The 26,162-nt window shown below is 40.8% G+C and overlaps 1 protein-coding gene and 1 long non-coding RNA gene across 2 annotated transcripts; both read left to right on the top strand.

The window, feature by feature from the left end:
• Positions 1-870: 870 nt before the first annotated feature.
• On the top strand, positions 871-19,580 carry LOC114471541 (coiled-coil domain-containing protein 157-like). The gene is made up of 15 exons (XM_028460387.1): positions 871-1,006; positions 2,378-2,472; positions 6,224-6,372; positions 9,814-9,857; positions 11,828-11,986; positions 12,699-12,810; positions 12,931-12,981; positions 16,887-16,964; positions 17,037-17,093; positions 17,187-17,246; positions 18,709-18,773; positions 18,859-18,982; positions 19,071-19,148; positions 19,228-19,317; positions 19,575-19,580. Exons 4-15 carry the CDS (start codon positions 9,835-9,837, stop codon positions 19,578-19,580), a joined length of 903 nt encoding a protein of 300 aa, XP_028316188.1. The 5' UTR covers positions 871-1,006; positions 2,378-2,472; positions 6,224-6,372; positions 9,814-9,834.
• Positions 19,581-21,259: 1,679 nt separating this feature from the next.
• Positions 21,260-24,431, top strand: LOC114471581 (uncharacterized). The gene is made up of 3 exons (XR_003674988.1): positions 21,260-21,316; positions 24,163-24,221; positions 24,314-24,431. It is a non-coding gene; the product is annotated as an uncharacterized LOC114471581 (long non-coding RNA).
• Positions 24,432-26,162: the final 1,731 nt, after the last annotated feature.

Genomic DNA, 26,162 nt, shown 5'->3' with positions numbered 1-26,162 from the left:
CTTTGGTGGGTGTGTCTTGTCAGCCTATCATCTGGGATTCATTCCACCTGCGGAGGAAGGGATAGAGTGACGGGTCCCTTCCTGATTGGTCAAACCTTCACAAGCCGACCAGTCAAAAAGGAGGAGACAACGCTACCTGACGGGGCGCGGCGGGGCAGAGAGAGGCGCATCGTGTCACTCTTCACTGGTCTCATCCATCGGAGCAGACAGCAGTCAGGAGTGTGGGACAAGTTGTGAGAGACTTTTGAGCGGCCATATTTTCTTTGTGTTTATTTTGGCCCACAGCTCCCTCCTTTAGTTAATTCTCTTTTGTGTTATAGAAAATTGTGAATAAATAATTGGAAACTTAGGTTTTGTCGATGTGTCTGTTTGAGACCAGGAAAAGGTGGCACACCGTCATCTTACGGTCCAGTTCTCCTAGGCTGGGCCGTAACATGAATTGGGGGCTTGGCCGTTAGTTTTTTTCTCCCTTCGAATTTTTTAGGCGCAGTGGTGAAGTTTTTTTTCTGGTTGGTATTTTTCTCTTTAGTGTGGGAGGAATTTAGGAAGGGAAATGGCAGATTTCTCTCTTGGGAGAAATTTGATAAATGTAAAAAAGTTGATTTATTAATGATTGCAAATCAGTTTAGTTTTAATGTGTCCTATCAGGCTCGAAAAGCAGAGATGCAGTCTGTGTTGGCTAAACAGCTGGTTGACGCTGGTGTGCTTCCTGCACGGGGCGGTGTGAGTGAACCGGTCGGCGGCGCACGCCAGGTGGATGCAGCGGTACCGATGGGTCCCGCTGAGTCCCCGTCTGGTGTTGACCGAAAATCGGCCGTGACATTTCTGACAGGGATGTCTGCAGAAGATCTCCGCCTGACCCTGGCGATCAAAGAGGCGGAAGTGAGACACCAAGAGCTGGAGGTGCAGACGATGCAGCTCCGCCTCCGAGCTATGGAGCTGGAGAGGAGCCAGCCTCCCGTCTCCATGCCACAGTCCAGCCCGCACAGTGCACCTGTTTCTTCAGGTGGGTTTGACATGAGCCCACACATTTGGTCTGGTTCCTCCGTTCCGTGAAGCGGAGGTTGACTCGTGTTTTAGTGCTTTTGAGCGCATAGCTGCAGCTCTCCATTGGCCTGCAGAGTTTTGGTCTTTGTTACTTCAGTGTAAACTTGTGGGAAAAGCACAAGATGTGTGTGCTAGTTTATCCTTAGAGCAGAGTTTAGATTATCAAACGTTAAAGAAAGCTGTGTTACAAGCATATGAATTGGTGCCTGAGGCATATAGACAGAAGTTTAGAAAAGTTGACAAGTGGTGTCAGGCAACTAACGTTAGAACTGTGGAAGACATGCATGAATTAATTTTGCTTGAAGAATTTAAGAAATGTCTACCGGAGCGCATCGTGGTTTATTTAAATGAACAGAAGGTCGCCTTTGTTACAAAAGCAGCTGTTTTAGCTGATGAGTTTATTTTAACTCATAAGAGTGTGTTTTCGTGGCCATCCTCTCGCAGTCCAAATGTTGTGTATGAGCGGAAAAATAGGTCACCGAAGCTTGAGCGTAAAAATGTTTCCACGGTTAACAGTGACAGCCGTGAGTGTTTTTACTGTCGTGAGGCGGGTCATCTGATCGCGGTTTGTCCTCTTCTTAAAAAGAAAAATTCAACCAAGTCTAATAAACCACCTGCGGGGGTGTGTCTTATTAAAAGTCTTCCATCGCCTGCTGTTTAAACCTTCTGAGATTGACGTTTGTTTTAAGCCGTTTGTTTCAGAAGGTCTAGTTTCTGTGTCAGAGGAAGGAAAAGAGAAAATTCTGATCAAAATTCTTCGCGATACTGCTGCTTCTCATTCAATGATGCTGGCTGATGTCCTGCCATTATCCAGTGAGACGTCATGTGGCTCTGATCTGTTAGTGTGGGGCATTGGTATGACTGTGCTGAGAACTCCACAACACATGGTGTTTTTAGAATCACCGCTAGTGACAGGGCAGGTTAAAGTAGCTGTGTGTGACTGGGGTCTCGTTCATTTTAGGTAATGATTTGGCAGGAGGAAGCGTTTTTTCCAACCCTGTCGTTGCGGACATTCCAGTCTCTGTTTCGTTTGAAGCCGCTCCTGCCGACCCTTCCGCCCCAGATCTGTTTCCTGTGTGCGCTGTGACACGCGCACAGGCTCGGAAACTTGCCGATATTGACTTGTCTGAGTCGTTCATGGTAAAATTGGATGAAAATGTTAAATTTGATTGTGTTGAGCCTGTTGTAAAACCTGAAAATCAGTCTACTTGTCATAATGAAAGTTCATTGTTCTCTGATGAAGCACTGAAGCTGAATGTAAATCGAGAAATGTTGATTTCTGCACAGAAAAGCGATCCCACGTTGACTTTGTGTTTCTCTTCTGCCAGAGTCTCTGCTAGCACATTTCCAGCTTTCTTCTTAGAAAATGGGGTCCTGATGAGGAGGTGGAGACCTGATACGGATGAGTTACGTGCTGTAAATCAGGTAGTGGTGCCAACTGAATACCGGCCCCAAGTTCTTAACCTTGCACATGATTGCACCTTGGTATTAAAAAAATGTACCAACGTGTGGTGCGAAATTTCTTTTGGCCAGGTTTGAAAGCAGATGTTGCTATATACTGTAAATCGTGCCACACATGTCAAATTGCTGGAAAACCAAATCAGCCTGTTCCACCAGCCCCTTTGCATCCAATTCCTGTTTTTGGGGAACCGTTTGACAAAGTGATTTTAGACTGTGTAGGACCGTTACCAAGAACAAAATCTGGACATAAATACATTTTGACTTTAATGTGTTCAGCTACTCGTTTTCCCCATGCCATAGCTTTACGATCCATTAGAACCAAACCAGTAATAAAAGCCCTTGTACAGTTTTTTTCTACATTTGGCTTACCTAAGGAAATCCAGACTGATCAAGGCACCAACTTCACATCTAAGTTGTTCGCACAAGTAGTTAAAGAACTGAACATCAAACATAGAAAATCCAGTCCTTATCATCCGGAGTCTCAGGGAGCCTTAGAACGTTTTCATCAAACCCTTAAATCCATGTTGCGCAAATTTTGTTTGGAGAGTGAAAGAGATTGGGATGAGGGTTTACCTTTGTAAAGTAGCCAGAAATCTAGCCAGAAATCTATAAAACAACAAAAATACAAAAAATAAAAACCATTAAAAACAGTTGATACGCTCCCGCTGATGGCTGGGCTGATGGCTGCAGTTACACTAACCACTATGGAGTCTGATTTATAAATCCTGCCCTATGCTCCTTTAAGGATCCGTTGGAACCCTGTGAACATAATCTGTTTTTATTGGTACCCTTTGTTACAAAAAGTATTGATTGTGAATCAAGAATCAGTTTGAATCAAATCATCACCCCAAGAATCAGAATTGAATCAGAATTGAATCTTGAGTTGTTGGAAGATTAATTTCACATCATTAATAATTACTATCTAATCACAATATGGATCAATACAACATCCAAGTGTAATGAAAATAATGAATCAGACCAAATCTACACCGTAACAGCCCTATGTACTTAAAAATGAATAGTACGGACTCACCTTTCCCAGAGGGAAGCTGTTAAGGAAGGCTGGGGTGCGGTTTGTCAGCCCAAAGGTGAAGGCAGGGTAGCTGCTGCCAACTTTGAGCTGAGCTCCGCTATACTGGGCTGTGATCTGGGTCTTGAAGGCTCGCCAGTTCTCTGGGTAGGTGAAGAGAGTCTGAGAGGAGCAGGAAGACAGGGTTCAACATTTAAAACAAGCAAGGGTAAAAACTAAATCCAATGCATTAAAAATAAATATAATAAAAATCTAGACGGATGCATATTCAATCATCTTGCATTCTTTAAAATAACAGTCATTAAGGTTATTTAGCATCCAACAGCACCATGACTGAATGAATAAATGAACTGTTTGGTCATTCAATTCTAAAATGACTAAAAAGTGCAGCATCTATTGAATAAAAAACTAGCATACTTATCCATAATCCATACAGTTCATTATGGGATAGTTTTATTTGCTGGAAACTCTTGTAAAGGGAAATACTTAGAAAACCTTCAGAATAGCTTTAAAAATGGCTAATTATTGGCTGCATTTCTTATACTGTGGCTATTGATACGTTATATGTATCCATAGACTTCAACTCTATGCATACAAAGCCCCTCACTGGCCAGTTTAGGTCACGTGATAGATGCACTACGTGACTTAAAGGCTGCGTCCGAGTAATCCCTCCTATCTCCTTTCCTATCCACTTTTCTATAACCCCGTGGATGACGTCACAGGGTTAAGGAAAGGTGTTAGGAGAGGAGTTAGGAAAAGGTGATCACGTTTGTTTTGACGATCAGACGCACTTCCACTAGGTGATGTAATAATCCTACGGCCACGCCTCCTTTCATCATAAAATTCTAACGCTCTTTTATCATAAAAATCTAATGTTCTTTCGTCATAAAAATCTAATGTTCTTTCATCATAAAAATCTAATGTTCTTTCATCATAAAATTCTAATGTTCTTTCATCATGGCCACCACCTTAAACACTTTCAGGGGTTAAAGAAAAGACACTATCTCTAGACACTTTCTTTCTTATGAAACTCACACAAAAAACATTATTTTGGGCTAGTAATGTCTATTACAATGCTGCTCTGGCTATAGAGCCTTTATCCATATCCTTACAGTCTCTTCCTCAGTTTCAAGGAATCTCTCATTCCGGTATGAATTTTAAATTGTCCCTTTATGCAGATGATTTGCTTTTATACATTTCTGATCCTACTCTTAGGGTTCCCTCGATTAAATCGTTGTTGGAAAAATTCAGTTTACTCTCAGGATACATAGTTAATTTACTTAAAAGTGAATGCTATCCAGTAAATTTGTTAGCTTTTGAGTTGAACCAGACAGATATTCCATTCAAACTTAGCCCCTCTGGATTTAAATATCTAGAAATCAACATCACCCGCACTTTACCTTCCTTATACACAGCTAATTTCACCCCATTGATTAACCAAATTAAAGCAGAATTTCAGAGGTGGGGCTCCCTGCCCTTATCTCTTTTGGGTCGAATAAACACAGTTAAAATGATATTTTTTCCCCGGTTTCTCTTTCTATTTCAATGTATTCCGGTGTTTTTGCTCAAAAAGTTTTTTAAGACTCTCAACCATCTTATAATATCTTTTTTGTGGGAAGGCAAGAACCCCAGAGTGAGGAAATCTCTGTTACAAAAGATGACATTTAGTGGTGGGCTTGCTTTGCCTAATTTCCTACATTATTATTGGTCATCTCACATTCGTAAATTGACCTATTGGCTCCGGTCACAAGACTTGTTGTGGTGCAAACTTGAACACTTGTGTTGTTCCCTCTAAATATACATAAAGTCCTGTGGTACAGTCCTCTTTGAAAATATGGTCACAATACAGGAACCATTTTAAGTTTCTTTCAGCATCAATAACAATGCCAATCATGAAAACTCATCTGTTTCCCCCCAGTCTCACTGACGCTACATACATGCAGTGGAAAAATGCTGGCATCAAAACTTTTAAGGACCTCTATAAAAATGGTACCTTTTTAAGTTTTTCTGACCTATGCTCAGCAAGGGGACTTCCAGCCACTCATTTGTTCTGCTACTCTCATTTTTAGAGTTCATAAATGTATCTATACTTAGAGCCTGATACATTTTTTTTTATTGTGAATTGAATTAATTTGTGTTATTTTTATTTTATTTTTTTATTGACATTTTGACAAACCTTTTATTTTGTACGGATGCCTTTGTGGAAAATAAATTAAGTTCTAATTGTGGAAGATATAATTTTTTTCCTTTTTTGGTTTCTACATGAGATGTTTACTGTATGTAAGAAAACCAACAATAACCGTGGGGGTGTAAGTAACTAATAACTTTTACTTTGATTACTATTTAATTGAGCTACTTTTTACTTTTACACGAGTAAAATGTTCATTAGTTTTCTATTGTTGTATCAGACGCTGCCTCATTGGTAGTAATTATGCCTGATGTAACAGTCCAGACAAAAATCCACTATGAGGAGTAAAATGTGTGTGTGTGTGTGTGTGTGTTTGCATTATTTATTTTAATATATTTGATCTTCTGATGATAATATAACATACATTTAATCACAAAAGGCAGCTTCGAACAGATCAATGTTGACAGGTTGTCATGGCAACTCAGGCTAACATGGAAGCTCAATGTTGACAGGTTGTCATGGCAACTCAGACTAAAATGGAAGATCAATGTTGACAGGTTGTCATGGCAACTCAGGCTAAGATGAAAGCTGCAGAATCTACACCAATCTACACTCCGTACACCGTCAGAAACGAATAAAGAAGCTTTAATAACATCGATTAACGTTGACCAGCAGATGTCATCAGTGAGCAACGTTTGAGATCAAGGTGAGTTTCTAATAATAATGTCAACTTTAATGACTAATTTAGTGATTTTCCACAATCCAGTGTGTAAATACTGCTTGTTTTAATCTAAATGTATTTACATATATAGTCATAATCTTGTGTGAATGAGCTGATATTGTAAAGATCTTTGGAACGACTTTGTCATAAAAGCTCTATTTAAATCTGTTCGTTTTAACATTTAACATTTAGTCTGAATTGGATCATTATACACAGTGTGTGTGTGTGTGTGTGTGTGTGTGTGTGTGTTAGCGGCATATAATAACGGAATGTCTCACTGCATGTAAAGCTAGGGTTAAGAATGAATGAACCATTTGATTCCTTTTTTAGACAATCAACTTTTGCTTTTTAGAAAACGGAAATTGCATCTCAGGAAATGTGACTCGTAAATATAAAAATGAATAAAACACAAACAGAACAACATAACTTTCTACTTCTGCCAAGTCCAAACATCTTCTCAGATATCTATAACTACATAGATATCTTTATTTGAGGAACATTGAAGATCACTTGAACTAAAGTTTAGACTTGGTGACGTGACGTTTTCCATATCTTTAACTTTCATTCTACCAAGTCCAAATGAGGTTTGAGATAAATGTGATGTTCATTTTGAAAAAAAAAACATAGGATTGAAGAGCAGATATTTCTAACCAGTTTCCAGGTTAGAGATTAAATGTGTAAACAGTTTGCCATTGGTTTCCATCATCTACCACCCACCACTAAAAGTCATGTGATGTGTGATATCATCGAAGAAAGGTCTCTACTGTTCATGGGGAATGTTTTTTTAAACATAAATTAGCTGTGAATGGATAAAAAAATAAACAATCAATTGCAAATCTGACTAATTAATCACAATTAATCACAACTTTTGAATTTCAATCATAAGTTACACTGAAATTACAATCAATCAATCAATCAAACAATCAATCTTTATTTGTATAGCACCAAATCATAACCAATGGTATCTCAAGGCACTTTACAGTAGAGCAGTCTTAAGGACGGACTCTTCATTTTATGGATACACACATATGCATATATACGTATATACACATACATATGTATCCCACACCCAACATGAATTCATCATGGCGGCAAGGAAAACCTTCTGTTAAGCAGCAGGAACCTTGTGTGGATCCCATTCCTATGATGAACAGCCATCCACGTTATGCTGTGTTGGGTGTGTGCAGAGGAAAGGGTGGAGACAGAGTTGTTGAGACTCTGTAACTCCACACTGAGGATCCCACGGACCTGCAAGACAAAAGCCAGAAGGAGTACAGGAGCAAACACACAAGGGAAGAAGCAGACATAGAGGGAGTGTTAGAGAGAGGAATGGGACCCTCTCCGGTCCCTCTCTAACCTAAATGACCTCTCTCTTAACGCCCTCTCCAACCTCTCTCCAACCGAGCATGCCAGACCCCCCCCCCGGCAGTCTATGCCTATTGCATCTTAATTATGAGCTATGAGCTGGTTCCTAACTAAAAGCTTTACCAAAGAGGAATGTTTTGAGCCTAACCTTAAAGGTAGAGAGGGTGTCTGCCCCCCGAACCGTGGTTGGTAGATGGTTCCAGAGAAGTGGGGCCTGATAACTGAAAGCTCTTCCTCCTAAACTACTTTTAGAGACGAATGGAACAACGAGTAGGCCAGCATTTTGAGAGCGTAGTGTTCTGGGGGGATTGTATGGCACTACAAGCTCCTTGAGATAGACTGGTGCCTGTCTATTTAGGGCTTTATAAGTGAGAAGAAGAATCTTGAATTCTATTCTATATTTTATGGGAAGCCAATGCAGAGAGGCTAATACAGGAGTAATGTGATCTCTTCTCCTAGTTTTAGTCAGTACACGTGCTGCAGCATTTTGAAACAGCTGAAGTGTCTTAAGCGACTTGCTCGGGCAGCCTGCTAAAAGAGAATTACAATAATCCAGTCTAGAGGTAACAAAAGCATGGACTAGTTTTTCGGCGTCGCCCTGAGACAGGATAGATCTGATTTTAGCAATGTTACGGAGATGAAAGAAGGCAGTTCTTGAAGTTTGTTTTATGTGAGAGTTGAAGGATAAGTCCTGACCAAATAGAACCCCAAGGTTTCTAACAGTTGTGCTTTGTGCCAGAGTAATGCCATCTAGGGCAGTTAGGCTAGCATAGGTTTCTCTAAGGTGTCGTGGGCCCAGTACAATGACCTCAGTCTTGTCTGAGTTGAGAAGAAGAAAATTTTGGTCCATCCAGGCCCTAATGTCCTCTAGACAGGCCTCAAGTTTAGATAGCTGATTTGTCTCACCTGGCTTCATTGATACATACAGTTGGGTATCATCAGCATAGCAGTGAAAGTTAACAGAGTATTTTCTCATAACATTACCAAGGGGGATCATATAGATACAGAAGAGGATTGGACCTAGCACAGAGCCCTGAGGAACCCCGTAGCTTACTTTAGTGTACACAGAAGACTTATTATTCACGTGTACAAACTGGTACCTATCAGATAGGTAGGACTTAAACCAGTTTAGGGCAGTCCCTGTGATTCCAAGTAATTTCTCTAATCTCTCTAGTAGAATATAGTGATCTATAGTGTCAAAAGCTGCACTAAGATCTAATAAAACCAGCACTGAGAGTCGTCCTTCATCTGAAGCCCAGAGTAGATCATTAGTTACTTTAACTAAAGCAGTCTCTGTGCTGTGTTGAGCTCTAAAACCTGACTGGAAGTCCTCGAACAGGCTGTTGTTTTGAAGAAATTCACAGAGCTGAGCTGCCGCAACTTTCTCAAGAATCTTTGAAATAAAAGGAAGATTAGATATAGGCCTGTAGTTTGCTAAAGTGCTGGAATCAAGAGTAGGTTTTTTGAGAAGGGGTTTGATTACAGCTACTTTAAAGGACTGTGGCACGTAGCCTATTGATAGGGATATATTTATTGTCTCCAACAAAGATGGGCAGACTAGGGGAATAACTTCTTTAAACAGCTTAGTTGGGATCGGATCTGAAAGGCAGGTCGATGGTTTGGAGGATGAAATAATAGAGTTAAGTTCCTGAAGTCCTATATGTGTGAAACAGTTTAGGTTAGGCCTATTTACATTTAATGGTACAGCAGGCCCAGTTGAAGGCAGGGAGTGGCTAATTTTATCTCTAATCTTGTGAATTTTATCGTTAAAAAATGTCATAAAGTCCTCACAGCTGAGGGCTAGAGGAATCATGGGCTCAATAGAGCTCTGACTTTGTGTTAGCCTGGCTACAGTGCTGAAAAGGTACCTCGGATTATTTTTATTTTCTTCAATTAGTGAGGAGTAGTATGATAACAAATGGTACAAGTTTCAAATAAAAAAAGGAACATTTATTGAAATGAACAAAGATGAGGTAGAGTGACACATTCACATCCCCCCCCCCAAGATAATGCAAACTCTATTTAAAGTAACAGCTGTTTTTCTTCTTCCACCTCCAGTAGTACCAGTACCAGAGCCAAGCCATGGACTCAAGCATGGAAAACCTGTGAGTGCTAAACACGTTCACACACCACAGGATGTCAACAGCCACGGTTACATGATCATTTTTAATTCGGAATTAGTTTTTCCGAATAAAATCATTCGGAATTAAAGTGTTCTGCTTCATGTTTACATGGATATAATAATTCTCCAATTGAGGTTTCTCAAGGTTCCTGCTGCTTAACAGAAGGTTTTCCTTGCCGCCATGATGAATTCATGTTGGGTGTGGGATACATATGTATGTGTATATACGTATATATGCATATGTGTGTATCCATAAAATGAAGAGTCCGTCCTTAAGACTGCTCTACTGTAAAGTGTCTTGAGATACCATTGGTTATGATTTGGCGCTATACAAATAAAAGATTGATTGATTCGACACAGAGTAGGTACTGGGATCGAACCTTGAACCTCTCGAGCAGAAGACGACCCACTACCACCTGAGCCACGGTCGCCCGTAGTATCCAGATTAACTGGTGACTGGGCAGACTTTTGCTCCCGGTCCAGACATATAAAGAAGCAAAGCATAAGTTACATTACTGGTGAATTGAAATTTTAATAATACATAAATAAATTAAGTAAAACATGCTCATGTTATGTGGAACCAGAGGTTGGTGTAATAAATCTACTGGTGCTCCTTGTTTTTTGTGATCAACTTCCGTGTGTGTTGACGGCTGCTGTTAGCGGTATTTATAACGTGCAAAATAAACATTTTTACTGCCCTCAAAAAAGCTGTACAGTAATTGTTTTTGCAAAAGTGTCAAATGGTAGAAGTTCTAACATCTATTGTTCCTCATACCAGCCACACAGTTGATAGTCAGTCACCAGTATATTTGGATGCTATTTGGACCGTAACACTGCAAAACAAAACATAAACGTGAGTGGCTTTTTACGAGCTTAAACATCCACAGACTGAATGATAACAGGAGCAGGACCAGAAAACTGCTGAAATATATCCTAAACAGTCCTATTATGTGAGGAGATCTGGTCCAGGACCTGGACAAGGAGGTGCAGAGGACTTCAGTTCTCGCTCTAATTTCCCCGTAAATATCCAAATATCACACAAATAGAACAAGTTAAAAAAAAAACAGAAAAACGCTGCTTATCTAGTTTTTAGTGTTTCTGTATTTCTGTTTTGGTTTTAAATCAGTAAAACAAAATAACCATACTGTTTATTTGTTATTTTGATTTGATTTTAAAACAGAATAACCATAGAATGAATGGTAAAGGGATTCATGAGAACTGTTTTCACCTTTATTTTGATTGTAGTTTTGAAGCAGTAGCTAGACAATAACACACTTTGGTCCACGTAGCGGAAGAGAGATATGAGCTAATCACCGGTAAATAAAGCCCAGTAAAACTACGGAAAACAATAACCAGGAATAAATAGTTGCACCCTGGTAAAGATAGTAGCTCTAACAACCGTTACAATGATAAACTAGGTGATATTACAGCCTGTGCAACAGTATGGGGACGCATTTACTCCGTCTCCGGATTTTAGTATCACCCGTCTGGTGAAGCCTGATCTGTTTGCTGACTCCATGTGTATAAGTCTACGTGTTAATGTCTGCATGTTTATGCCTCCTTCCATCCCCTTTTTTCATGATATCCATGTCTTTTAAGGCTCTTATTAAATAGTGTCGGCTCTATTCCAGGCCCCACCCAACACGCCATCACCGCAAGTCACACATGCGCAAAACGACTGGAATGAACTTAAAGCAGAATTAAGTGTTATTAACTGTTTACAAGAAAGAGGAATTATTTAATTCGGATTTAAAAACGGAATAAACCAGTCATCTAATTCAGAATTAAGTTTAATTTGGAATTAAATTAGCATTAGGAATTAAGTGTTTACAAGGTCAGGTTAAAGAGGAATTAACTTTTATTCTGCCTTAAAGAGGAATTAAAGCTCCCATTTAAATGAGCTCCACCATAGTCGATAATAATTAACCTTTGTGTGCATGTGTGTGTGTGCAGTTCTTCAAAGCAGATGATGGAGCAGATAGCTGACCTCACGCACAGTCAGAGTCAGCTGAAGGAGCTGACCAAGGAGATGACACAATGGCTGGATGTCGCTGACGAGGAGATATCAGAGCTGCGCTCACAGAACACTAGCATGACAAAGCACATCAAAAGGTCTGTCATTGTAAGAAACATGCATCCTAAACATTAGAGATGAACAATATTGGATTTTTGGCCAAGATCAGATATTTTATCAGATATTTTAGTTTACAAGATTACAATTTCATTTAGCAGACGATTCTATCCAAAGTGATGTACAACAAGAACAGGTAGGGTTAAAGGTCCAGTATAATGCTATTTTTGCCATCTCCAATTATTCGAAGAACCCCAACAACATAGTGTTTGAGGTTTATTTTCACAACCTTGTCTGTTTTCTGGAGTTTTAGCCCACTGAAAAGTCGCTTTCATGACCGTTCCTAAAAACTGGCTGTTTTTGGGCCTTTGTGCATATACTGTACACGAGTAGTGTCTGAGGTTACACCTGGTACAGGGAATCAACTACTTTTTAGGGTCTCCAGCGGCCGCAATTCGGACTCAGGAATGATGCACAAAGTCGGATTCAGGGGGTATCTGTTGATACCTCGTCCGGTCCAATCCGAGGACTTTTTTTTTAAAAAGGCCAGGACTCTACCTAAGACTCTACCCACAACTCTACCTAGGGCTCTACCCACGACTCTACCCACAACTCTACTCACCCTGCCCAGCCAAAGGGGCACCAGAGATGCCCCTATCTTTTAGCACCCATAAAAGCAACTCAATTACAGTCACGTGAGAACTTGTAATCCATTACTTTCACCTCTAAGGGTGTGTGTGTTTGTGTTTGCAGACTGGAGAAGCTCCTCAGTGAAAAAGCCCACAATGAAGCAGAGTCAAGCGGGTTACTACGAGGCGAGGACCTTGATGCAGATAAAATCAATGCGCAAAAGATGAACAAGATGGTGTGTAATAATCACAAGCTTTTCAATTAGAATTGATGCTTGAAAGAAGATATAGAAGAATATCACCTGTGATGACTTGTGTGGAGCTCTGATTTAAAGTTGAACTTTGGTGTCCTGCAGGAGAAAGAAGCTGCCCTGATGATGGAGGAAACTCAGAAGCTCACTGCAGAGGTAGATATGTTGGTAAAAGCTACGCCATGTGCAGTGTTAGGTATAACAGCGTTTAAGTATAACGGCGCTACCTTTTCAGTTACGGAGTACCGTAATTTCCGGGCAATAAATCGCACTGTTTTATTGGCCGCATTACAATAATTTAGCAATTTTCTAAGAAAAATCCTCACGAATGCTGTAGCTTAACATAGGCCGCACTCTATTGGCTGATGAGGGTGCCCTTCAGACAACTCAGCCAATCAGAACAGGCAGGTAGGTGGGCTGCTGTACTCAACTTAGGTTGCAGGGAAATGTCCGTGTTTCAACTGATAAGTTTCCTTTACTACATGAAGTCACCTCCTCACTGCAATTTTGTGGTGGCATGAAGCTTATAAAACTGGGAAAAATCCATAATTTAGCCACGTCATTGTTTAAGCCACAGGATAGAAAGTGTGAGAAAAAAGTAACGGCTTATAGTCCGGAAATTACGGTAATCTAATTATTTACTCTCCCCATCGTTACAACGCCGTTATCGTTACTGGGAAAGTAAAGTGGCACGTTACCGTTTGGTACCATGTTGTCAGGCAGCGGGCAGCCCATCTCAGCTGTTTTCATCCTGCAGGCAGCAGCAGGACAGTGGAGAACGCATGGGAGAGCAGGGGTGGTGATGACGGGCAAAAAGTTGGTTACTATTGAGCCAATGAGAGCCGAACAGGAAAATACGTGAAAACAAACATGGAAGACCCGAATTTATTGTTGAAACCCCAACAAGAAGAGGCTTTAAAACCGTCTATACCGTACTACACGCTGTTTTGGTCTGCTGGCTTCGTTTAGGGAAAAATAACTACGCTTGTTGCGCTGATTGGTTACTCTGCGCGTTTGTCACGCCCCACTCAGCCACCAGAACTCAAACGCCATGAGCACTTCCAGGCTAATGTCACGGCAAATTTGCGGTTGACCTCATTTGGAGACATGATTTATCGCTCTGGTTGAATGATGGAGTCCAGTCGAAAGATGATGATTTTTATAAAAAAGGTTTATTATAAAACTCAATAAAAAAGAGTACAAAGATGGACAAAAATTAGTGACCGCCCGGGCGGACGTCCGATGATCGAGTGGCACAGTTCTAACTCATCACGTATATTCCCCCTCAGTCCCCCTCCCTCCTCCCCCCGGGAGATAAAGAGGACAGAGAGGAGGAGGTGAGGGAAGAGAGTGAAAAGAGACATTTTCTTCTTAGGTCAAAACAACCAGTTCTCTGGTATCTGCTGATTGTCAGCTGTGCTGGAGGTGTGTGCGTGTATGGTGCTTGTGTGTATGAATGGATGTGTATTGGGTGTGTATGTGTTATTATGTGAGTGTGTGTGTGTGTGTGTGTGTGTGATAATAGAGGATGCCTCTGTGTCTGGCATGTGTTTTGGGAAGATGACCTGACCCAGCTAGAAGTAGAGCAGGAGGCACAATGAAAGTTACAACTTAAGGCTTAAAGGAATAAGATACATGAGTAAATGTATTTATAAACATAACTAACAATTTTTGCCATAACAATCCACCCTTTTTGGACAAAGTCCAACACAAAAAAGCAAAATTAGTTAGTAAAATGTTTAACCTTAGCAAAGCACAGCCCAAAACACATAAAACTTTAATGAAAAATTAGTGTAATTGTAGCTCAACCTCGTGGTCCGTAGGACAAACGATATTGACACCGTCATAACACTATGGATATATGCATTGTTTTCCTGAGGACACAGGCATCCCCAAAGTTGGAGCAAGAGGAAAGGAGGAAAAGGCAAAGAACCCCATAAACACATAATGAATATTATGTGAGACAAGGTCATATGCACAATAAAATCAAATATCCTTAGCTACTAAAATCATTGGCAATCACGGCAATGAATATGGAATATATATATATATATATCACTAGTAGCAAAAACACACATGGTAAAAATATCAGCACAGCATAGCAACAAAAACATATGTAGGTGTCATCAGTAAGCAGAGTCATCATCTGAGACATCAAAAACACGAATCATAAACCCTTCAGGCAGGACCTCCGGCGGTGGTAGGGTTATACAGACGTGGCGGTCTTTGTTCATGGCGTCGCACAGCCTGGAAATGTTTTTGACTGCCTCTGCGATAATCTGACCGTCGGCGGTATTATCCGGGATAAAACTGCAACAAGATGCACCTACCATTGCGCAAACGCCTCCTTTGGCCGCGGTCTGTAGGTCTAGGACCATTCTATTTTGTAGGACCATTAAGCGTATATTCGTGATTTCCCCCGAGAGGCCAGTAAGGGCCAAAAATGACGCGTTAACGAAGGACTTAAACCTGTAGTCTAAGGTTTCGACGCGCAGTGTTTTGCCCATACCAGCCCAGGGAAACAGCGAATAAGTAACTTTCTGGCCTGTCGTCCACAGTTTATGTTGGGGGGGAACGTCCGTCCCCCAGATCGCGTCGTGTGGATCGAAACCCAAAGGAGTGTGAGACTCGCGTTTACGTTGTGACAAAAGGGGAATAGTTGAGCATAGTCAAAAACCGTTTGCTAAATTAAACGTGCCATTAGTCCCGGGTGTATGAACGTGGGCACATGTGTGCGAATTATGTGCAGTGTCGCATTCAGGACCCAGGGTATAATAAGGGGATTCGGCATCTCGCTGCGTGCAAAGCATGCTGGTCCGGGTCAAAGGTCAGGACTACCCAGCTCCCGCCTAGCTCGTATCATAAAACGTAAACATGGCCGAGTCTGACAAAGATATTGAATATTTTGAGCGTTGTAAAGTGGATGTTTTAAACGAATATTGTAAGACACGTGGACACGTTGTTACTGGGAAGAGGAAGAAAGAACTGGTGGCCCTCGCTTGGGCATTGTCATTTCAAAAAGCGCCTATAGTTTTGACAAAACAGCAGGAACGAGATGCTGTCAACCTTGATTATAAATCTCTGCTCGAGATCGATGTTGACAGTTGATCCTGGGGGGATCGGGCATATTGTGGCGAGAAAGAAAAGGACGCCAACAAACCCCCGAAACCTGCTGGGTGAGAGACACCTCTCTAACATGTACACCACAATATAATATTTATATACTAGTTTACTAGTTAGCTTTAATGTAGTACAGTATATGTCAAACTTACTGATTTAATCCATTCGGCACGACGTTCTGGATCTTTTCTTTCAGTAGGAAATGGGATGAGTACGTATGGCGGGTCGCATATACATCGTGAGGTTCCTTTATTGCACTCGTGAATGGGGCAAAACTCTTTCATCCACGTATTAAGGCCACGTGTACCGTTGGAACAGCCACGCACTGAACAATGGGACCCTGGCATATTGCCTTAAAACGACCTTAAGCAAAGTAAATGCCTAAAAGTCCGTATAAGTAGCCGGTTGTTCCGCTAGACAGGGGCTTTGTTGACACGCTGGGCAGTCGTGAACTCTGACCCGGATATATTGACCCGGGAATCGCGCATGCGTACTGATAATGCTGATTTGGCTTATTGCAATTGTGACCGGGAATCTGGCCGAGTTTACGAGTTCCGTTTCTGGCAAAACAGAAGGGAAAAAGTGTGGATCGCGTGTAATCTACGTACATAGTGGAAGACGTGTCATCGCGTAGTGTAGCCAGTTTTTCAAAAATATATTAGTGACAAAAATAATGACGAAAATATTTAGTCAATGAAATTAACACTGTTTAACACGATAGTACAAAATATAAAAAAAACCTCATAATAACTTTGCAGAGTAACTCATTACTTTCACAGCATAGTAACTGAGTTACTAACTCAATTCCTTTTTGGGAGAAGTAATTTACAACAGTAACTAATTACTTTTTTATAGTAAAATGCCCAACACTGGTCATGTGTTTAACAGAGAAGCTAAACATTATCACCAATGTTTATCATTAATCATTCAAATTGTTTCAGATGAGAAGCCTCCAGGAACAAAAAGAGAAGGATCAGGCCCACATACGTGACATCACGACTGACCTGGAAACATTTAAGGTTGATATTTTTTTCCAATATTTCTGATAAGTGTCATGCTGTGGCTGAGTTTGATTCTGTTTGTTCCATCAGTGTTACATTGAACAGGTTGAGTTAGAGCAGCAGCAAAAGGATGAGATCATTCATCAGGTAGGAACACAAGAAGTGACCTAACTATGAGTCCTTAGTAATTACAACTCATCTTAACATTCAAATGAATATCTTTGCCGTTGTTTGTGATAGAGAACTTTGCAGTTAATCCATTTTGAGAAAACCGTTGGAGAGTACACCAACATCGTTGAGGTAATTATATCTGCATGTTTGTAATTTAAATGTTAAAAACTTTAAGCAGCCAATGTCAGTTTTGGTTTAAGATGTGGGATTCATTGTGAATAGACCCAATTTATTCATTTTTAGGTAGTAGTTGTTAAAGTTGCTGGAAATTATCATCTTTTATCAGATACAGATATGGGCTACATCCTCAAAAGGATTGAGCTGAGTTTGCGAAACAAGACCAGCACAAACAAGCAAAAAAGAGACATTGTGCGACCCACAGAGCATACGCAAATCGTGATATATACAAAAACTGTATAGGACTGTAACGATTTGTTTTAGCAACGATTTGATTCAAATCACGATTCATTGTTGCCGATATAATTCAAGGACGATATTTATTGATTTAGAACGATTTGATCTGAGGGGGTGCCCTTGGGGTCCGGTGGGCTTGGCCTGCTGGCTGCAAATCTTGGCAGGGGTCCTCCGGGGCGGGCGGTTTTGGCAGTGCCCTTGCATGCTAGCGGGTGCGGTGTGGGGTGGTCCCGCTTGGCCGCGCCCTGCGGTTCTACCGCCTCTGGGCTGTGTGCGCTGCATACCGGTATGATGGTCTGGCTGGGGCCCTTGGGGAGGGTCCAGACTTTGACAATAACTGGGCTCATCGCGCTGGCGGCGTCGTTGGGGGGTGATCTGGGGGGCTCGGCCGGTGCGCCTCGGGGCCTGTGGGGCGACTTGGTGCCCCAGGCGGCTGGGGGTGCGGCCGTCGTCCTTGGGCGGGCTGCTGCTGGTGCTGCTTCTGTTCCGGTTCCTTTTGGCCTGGGGTCCGGTCTCTGCTGTCTCTGGGCCCGCTGGTGGGCACCCGCTGGCTATCTGTTCGAGGCATGGGCGTTTGCCCTTTGCCAGTGTCTCGGGCGCAATAAACACAATAAACATGACAAGCATATGTGACAGCACACCGCTGTCAAATCACTAATACGTTTTTTAACATCATTTATTTCACGTGTCAGAGGCCAGCCTTCCATTCACCGACTCAGCATCCATCTATGCGTCTTTCTTGTGCTAATCAATCACATCCAAACCTGACCCTTTGTCAAAATGAGATTTACAGCTCTATTTTGGAGTCTTGTAGACGGATGCATAGAAGTTACTTTCAGTCCATAACAACACCAGAACTGTGATAAGTCACTTAGGCAGATTTTGTGGGGCAAACACAAGAAATCACAGTAAGAATGAAGTAAAAACACTTCTATGCATCCGTCTACAGGACTCCACATTCCACACTGCAATGCGTGAATCTTTTCCATCAACATCAATAAGAGAATGTTTACGGTGGAGATCAAAACAAACTTTTAAGCAGCAATTTTAACTTTTTTTTTGTTCTTTGATTCATTTATCTGTGAGGCCTACGATATGTCATTATATGAGAAGTTCATCTGCAGATTTCAGATGGTTTGGATGTGTTTTATTGTCTGATATTGGTTCTGTGCTGAAGGATCTCCGACTGACAAACCAGGAGCTGAAGAGGCAGTTAGAGGAAGCACTGGAGAGGACATCTATGTAATAATAGCTCATCTGATCTTCTTATTTCCCATTAATCTATAACACTGTATATTAACTCTACTGTCTGCATGTCTGCTTTTAGTGCAGCTCTTAATGAGCCAGAAGCTCAGAATGAAAGAGCGCTCAGTAGCCCTCAGTCCGTTGCTCAGGAAATTCAGGCAAAAGCGGCTGCCCTGATGGAGGAAAATCTGAAGCTCACTGCAGAGGTAGATATGTAAAAGCTATGTCATGTGTTAAACAGATAAGCTAACCATTATCACCAATGTTTATTATTAATCATTTAAATTGTTTCAGATAAGAAGCCTCCAGGAAGAAAAATTGAAGGACCAGGCCAAACAACGCGATATCACTGCTGACCTGAAAACATTTAAGGTTGATATTTGTTTTCCAATATTTCTGATAATTACTGATGTATCGTGCTGCGGCTGAGTCTGTGTCTGTGTTGTATCAGTGTTACCTGGAACAGGTTGAGTTAGAGCAGCAGCGAAAGGATGACATATTTGATCAGATAGGAATGCCGGATGTGACCTATGACTCCTTAGTAATTACAACTCATCTTAACATTCAAATTGAAATATTTGCCTTTGTTTGTGATTGAAAACACATGTACCATGTCATATTTTCTCGGAGATAAGTGGTCATGTGACCAGGTACGTCACGTTCTGTGATGTGTATTTTCAAAAAAGGTTTTTCCATGGCGCTTTTATTGCATTGCCAATAAACAAAATATGTGCACCTTTTTATTAAAAAAAAAAAAACACATCAAAAGGACTTTTTAGAATGATTTAATACCTTCAGGCATAGACTATGGAGAGTCGCCATTTTGGTCGTTCGTTAATTCCGGTTCCGATGGTGGTAAGTTTTTGAACAAGTTTAAAGTTTAAAAACAGTGGTTGCTATAACAAAAAGAGAAAAACCCAGCAGAATAATTTCCTTTGTGTTTCTAAGCCAAATAATGACACTAAGTCAGAGTTAGCCAGACGTTGGCTAAGCTAATGGGCATGAAGCCAAAGTTACATCTGAAATCAGACATGTTCAGACAGAATTCCTTCACAGAAAGTCTTGTAAACGTACCTGTTCAGAGCACTACTACGTCTCTGCTTACAGGGGATATTAAGAGTGGGTGTCATGGTACTAACTGCACCCCTACCATATTGTTCCCTTTGATTTCCTTGTGACTAAATGATACCGTTACCAGTTTATTAGGGTGCTGTCAGGTGCTACATATTTTGTTTATTGGTAATACATTTAACAAATTTTTGTTAGATACATTTTCACTACAGGTACCCTTTAATATTAGAAGCGCTTTAAAAACACAACCAAAGTCGGCCATGCTTACATCCAATGCGTTATTTCCTTGTATCGATACAATTGATTGATTACCTTTGAAAACTATTTTAGATCGATGAATGTCCTCCGGAAGGCCAACTTGCCGATGACAGATTGATGTAGTTGGTTCATAGGAATATAAATTGATTCATCAATCTAATAAATTAATCGAATTTTCAAAGAATTTTCTGAGGATACGGCGCTAAAACAGTGCCGACTGCCGGCACAGACGCTGCGCAAACCGTTGCGCTGAGAGCGATTGCGTTCCATTCTTTGTGGATGAGGCCCATAGTGTAGACCTCATAAATCAATGAATCAAAGATCGTTTGCTTGAAAAGAGATTGAAATTGCAGCTCAAAAGATTTTATTGATCTCCACGCATTGCATTGTGGGATGTGGAATAGAGCTGTAATCGAGCCAGAAATTTAGATTTGAACCCGTCCGAACCCAAATGAAGCCGATCTCTTTTTAAGCCTGAACACGTTACAGCCCGACACTATTCACATGCGTGCATGCTATAGGTTGAACATACTAGTCGATTAGTCGACTTTAGTGTTGTCTCGCGACTCTGTCCACGTGACGTCAACTCGTCGCAATACCTGACTTTTGCTCAAGATGATTGCGCAACACAGCAAACGAGGGTCCTAGTACCCCTGCACGGCAAGGCAGCACAACATCAAGCGTTTCGCGCTCCTTCCTGGTTTGTGCTCAAACTGCAGCTGGTAGGCAGATACTATGGCTAATATACATGCTAACGTTAGCTGTAGTGGTAACGTCTGTGTATTAAGCAGCGCTGGAAAACAGATCTGCTTAGTACACAGAGGGGCTCTGTTAGCGGGGGAGGAAGACCACTGTTGTGCCAAAATCTGTGACTTGTAAAAATTTGTGATTGGAGGTGGCTACAGTTCCAACCCCTGCGGCTTTTCAGCGGACATTTACTCCCCCTTATACACGCATTTACTTCAACCACCAGAGCATCATAAGTAGCTCCTTAACAGCTACGAAGAGGTTTAGCACTCCTCTTCTCTACCGCCGAGAAGTCGCAGTGGTCAGATTTTTTTGGGTCGCAGACTTTGGCACTACACCGGCTTCGGTGAAGGAAGCCAAAGCTGTTTGCTTTTAGTGAAAGAGCGATCAGTCTCCCTCTGTCCAATGACCTGCAGGGAAATGATGCTGCCCTAATGGAGGAAAATCAGAAGCTCACTGCACAGGTAGTTATGTCAGTAAAAGTATGTGTTTAACAGAGAAGCTAATCAATATTACCAATGTTTGTCACCAATCATTCAGCTGAAAAGCCTCCAGGAACCAGACCAACATAAGCAAACTCAGTGCTGAACTACAAACATCTATGGTTAACATTTGTTTTCCATTATTTCTGATAATTACTGATACTGTCACTGTCATGCTGTGGCTAAGTCTGTGTAAAGTTGTTGGAAAATATCATCTTTTATCTGATAAAGACATAGGGGCGGATTCACTAAAGGTTTACTGGTATAAAAACATGTGCAAACATCACTCCGCTAATAAGGGGTACAAACCCCAGGGAATCAGGACTGCGCATGTTTAGCGCGTCACAATGTGCCCACAAACCATTTAGCGCATTTCCCTCTGATGAATATGTAATGTAACCGGATCGCATAAGGGGAGCAAAAAAATGGGAGGAAATGCAAATAAATTAATACAGTGGACGCAATGCAATGCATGAAGACCTGGAACTGTTTGTAGTGACTTTTCTGCGCCAGAAAATAGTACGACTCACAGGCAGGTGCAAACAGAGATCATAGCTGCAGTGAATGTTGATATAATACACAGCAGAGATGGGAAAAAAGGCTCTCATTAACCTTTCTAGTATATGAACAAACGTTCAATAATTCAATATTTATTATTAACAGCCACTGAAAAAAAATGTTGAGTAAAGTGTGTGTGTGAGGGAGAGAAATGCAAATGATCTTTGATTGTTCTGTCTATGAGGCCTACGTTATGTAATAGAAGCCTGTTTCCGCCACAAAAAAAAAAAAAAAATCACTATGCCAAGTCATAATTACGAGTTAGTAAAGTCATAATTTCTAAAATAATAATTAATTCAAACCTACACTATGTACCATGTGTTGAATTCTAAGAACTGAATAAACAGCCAAAATATGTGTATTGAATAAATTATAAATATAATATAATAATTAAGAATAGTAAAAGTCAGTGTTGGTAACCTGTTGCAAATGCTCAGATTGTATCTCATAATTATTACTTTCTATCTCACAATTATGAACTTAGTGATTTAAGTTATCCAGAGCTGAGCTGAAGATGATTGTCCATATTTTTGCCTCATCAAGGCTTGATTATTGTAATCCAGTGTTTACATATGTAAAAAGTGTTTTTCTCAGCTTTTTGTCACAAACTGGCGATTTGTGTGAAACTTGTCTTTATTCAACTGCTGATTACAGAAGAACGAAACAAGCTATAAACAAAAAAAATATATTCCGATGAAAGGAGAGTCTAATATTTCAGAATCTGTTTTCAGATTTCAGATTGTCATAGGACAAAATATTCTGTGGGTCTTGAAAGATCGGTGAAAATAATCTAAAACGCCTGGCAATATTGGGTTGGCTGGCAATGAATGAGTTAATATGATACACAGTCCAAGTGAAAGACTAGTATATGAAACATCTCCTAGTAGGAATGACAGCTGAGTTTGAAGCTGCTGTGTAATAAAAAGCACTTTGAACTCACGCTGGTGGAGGTCGATATGTTTGACAAACTGTCACCTAGTGGTTTCTGGGGAAATGCTCCAAATTCCGGTGGTTCCCATGGTAGCGCAGGCTCCCCCACTTTAAAGTGTCCTCCCTTTTCATCTGGAGGACATGTGTAGGTCCGTAGTGAGATCTGATAATGGCTTCCAAAAGCTGCACCAACCGGCTTTTTCAGAGTCCAATTTTGTATTTTCCGGGTAAGTGCAACGTCAAAATCCGTCCCTCTGTAAAGTTCCTGGTCTTATAGGAATAACGTCATAACGTCTCAGGAACTAGATGACACATAACCAAGCACCAGACAGACATGTTTACTTTCAATAAATTCTGGCTGCGATCTCTAGGATAGGAACAGTAATTCTGATAAGACATGAACATGATGTGTGAAAGCTGATAAGCTGTAATCTCCAAAATGGCGATTCCCATTGAGGGATATTTCATGTGTTTAAGGCTAAAAGGTAAGGTTGTGAAGGATAAATCGATGCGATCGGATATCCAATTCAACAAGTGAGAGATACGGCTCCATTGGTAGCAGCCTCCTCAGTCGATAGGAAATAGCCATGAATTCCAAGATGAATAGATTGTAGAGTCATGGATTGGGTATCGAGGGCGTGCACTGCAGCTGTTCCCACTCAACGTTCTTGAAGCCAAAATACAGCGCTAAATGGTGCTTCCATCTTGCAAATTTGACATAATTTGACCCAGTGTCTGCGCAGTAGGGTCTGGCAGGAGGAGCCCTGGTAACACTCCCCGCCCATTTAGCACACTGCCCTGATGATTTACGCAGCCCAGCTACGCCATGAACTTAAGTATCTTTCCCACTGGAAATTCTACCAACATCTTGTTCAGATGACATGTGATTTTGTTGTTCTGTTTTTGTTGTGCCAATGCCATAAAGCCACAATGCTTGGGGATATGTGGTCTTTTACATATTTGATTGTTTTATAAAATATCTACAACAAATATTTATCGTAGAAACAAATCATTATAGTTCCTACACTGTATCGAATCGATTCGTATCGAATCGTTCAGTGATAAAAGGATATCGTTTTTTAATCAAATCGTAAACTGTGTATCGAGATGCATATTAAATTGTTTATCACAGGGAGATGTGCAACCCTACTAAAAGTTAATATAAATGTCTCCAAGAACATTTCCTACACAAATTAGTAACAAAGTTTTAGTATTCAGTTTTAGACCAATCAAAAATATAGAATAGGTAAGATCTGTTTGGATGCTGTTGAAACCTTGTAAAGCTGCTGTATCAGTGTATATAAGCTATATTTGACCTGTCATGCTTTGTGTGTCTGCAGGAGGAAACTGAACCTGAGGATCAGACAGATCCTACAGTTGTACATCAGCACTACCAACGGTACCTCAGCTTTTACTCTTACATCCAGTCTTTTACTTTAATGTTTCACTTTTTTTTAAACCATATTTCAATGTTTTCAATGCTTTCCTCAGCGATGATCAAAGCTGTGCAAATGAGAAGAAGGAGGAATCTTCTGGTTGGAGCTGGACCTTTTGTCTAATGAGCGTGTTGATCATTTTTATTACACTTGTGGTCTTTGTGGCTCCAGGATGTTCCTATCAGCTCTGCCCTCTTTTGAAGGACTTACTCAAGATGTTGCAACCTCATCTCAGCCTTACCTACAAGTCCAGACCTCCCACATGAAATCACTACACAACCAAATTAAAAGCGTATGACAATGTGTTTGGTGTTTGTTGTTTCATATAGTGAACAGAAATCTAAGGCTGTATTATGTATATATATATATATATATATATGTGTGTGTGTGTGTGTGTGTACTGTTCCCACTCTAATCTATAAAGATTTAACTTCCGATTGTAGGAAATCATATTAGTGTATATCACATTTGATTGTTACCAAGGAGGCAATATTTTCACCGACATTTATTTGTTCGTTTGTTAGCAGGATTCTAATCAAAGTCAGACCTTACTTCAGGGTTGGGGTCAATTACATTTTTCAGTTACAATTATGTTTTCAGTTACCCATGTTCAATTACAATTATAATGACCAGCATTTTTTCCACTTACAATTAAATTACAATCATTTTTTATTCTCAGAAAGTCAATTACAATTGCGTTCTCAATTACTAAATTTCAGTTACAATTGATCATGATTACTGAGACTGAAATGAATAACCGAATAAAAGTTAACCTGTTAACCAAGTTAGCTTTCTGTTAGCATCTTTTATGATAACGGGTCCTAAATCAGCTGTAAAATACACTAAAAACAAATATCTATCATCTAATTTCATTCCTATCTCTTGGTTACCTTGTTAGGCTTCCTAATCAATGAAAATATAGGTTTTAATATTTTTGATGGTGGTATCTGAGCCTTTTTTGTGTCAGTATACCCCTCTCGAGTTCAATTTTTTTTTTAAATGATAAAATGTGGGAAAGAGATTTTTCAAATCACAATTATAATTAAAGCTGCAAGCAGCAATGAACGCTGTCAGGCCCTCTGCCTCCTCCTCTTAGGCTGCAGGCTCTCTCTCACTATGTGTGCTTAATTACAGGAGTGACTTCAGCTGGGCAGGAGTTGAGCTGCAGCTACAACCAATCACCACTCTCCACAGCTATAAAAACCGGTCGTCAGCTCCACCTCCTTGCCAGATCGTAGACTCAGTTTCCACTAGCTCAGTCAGATCCTGCCTTCCCTCCACTCCTGAACCAGCCTGGGCTCAGCCACACAGACTACTCAATGAACTACCTGCCTTGCCTGCCTCTTTGTCAGCTCACCGACCTGCCCTGGATCCCCTGTTCTCTCCACGCACCAGCCTGCCTCTGTCAGCTCATTCAGACTCTTCACCTGCAACTGACTAATAAGTACTGGAAATAAACATTGTCATTGCATTCGTCATCAGTCTCAGTCTCCGTCTCTGCAATTGGGTTCACTACGGGATACAAGCCTAACAAACGCGCCCTCGCAAGTCGGGACGTGGCGCATGTTGAGGTTTGTTGCATGTCGGGGTGTGGCTGAAATGTTAGTGTTGAGACGTAGCCGACCATTTTTAAGGATTACATCCCAAACTTTCCTGCAATGTTCTGTACAAATATGCCAATGATTTCCTTTTACCGATAGGTGGCGCTATGACTATCAATGACGGTTGGGTTAAACCATTACTTATTTTTTGGCATACAAATGAAAGCTGATATAATTAATTGTCATCTACTTAGCTCTACAAACTCTTAATAACTTCCATAAGTGTAGCACATTATACAGGCTGCTAAGCAGTGGTGGCTGGCCAATAGAGGGCGCTAGGGCGCCGCCCCACCACTTACCATG

The sequence above is a fragment of the Gouania willdenowi genome, chromosome 10, assembly GCF_900634775.1.
Source record: "Gouania willdenowi chromosome 10, fGouWil2.1, whole genome shotgun sequence".
Classification (NCBI taxonomy): Eukaryota; Metazoa; Chordata; class Actinopteri; order Blenniiformes; family Gobiesocidae; genus Gouania; species Gouania willdenowi.
This window is presented reverse-complemented; position numbering and strand designations above follow the sequence as displayed.

What these genes read in the sequence shown, in the direction of transcription:
- LOC114471541 (XM_028460387.1), top strand. Translation starts at nt 9,835, where the DNA reads ATGGACTCAAGCATGGAAAACCT. An exon ending in ATGACAAAGCACATCAAAAG is followed by an intron (nt 11,987 to 12,698) that starts GTCTGTCATTGT and finishes TTGTGTTTGCAG; the next exon opens with ACTGGAGAAGCTCCTCAGTG. An exon ending in CTGACCTGAAAACATTTAAG is followed by an intron (nt 19,149 to 19,227) that starts GTTGATATTTGT and finishes GTGTTGTATCAG; the next exon opens with TGTTACCTGGAACAGGTTGA.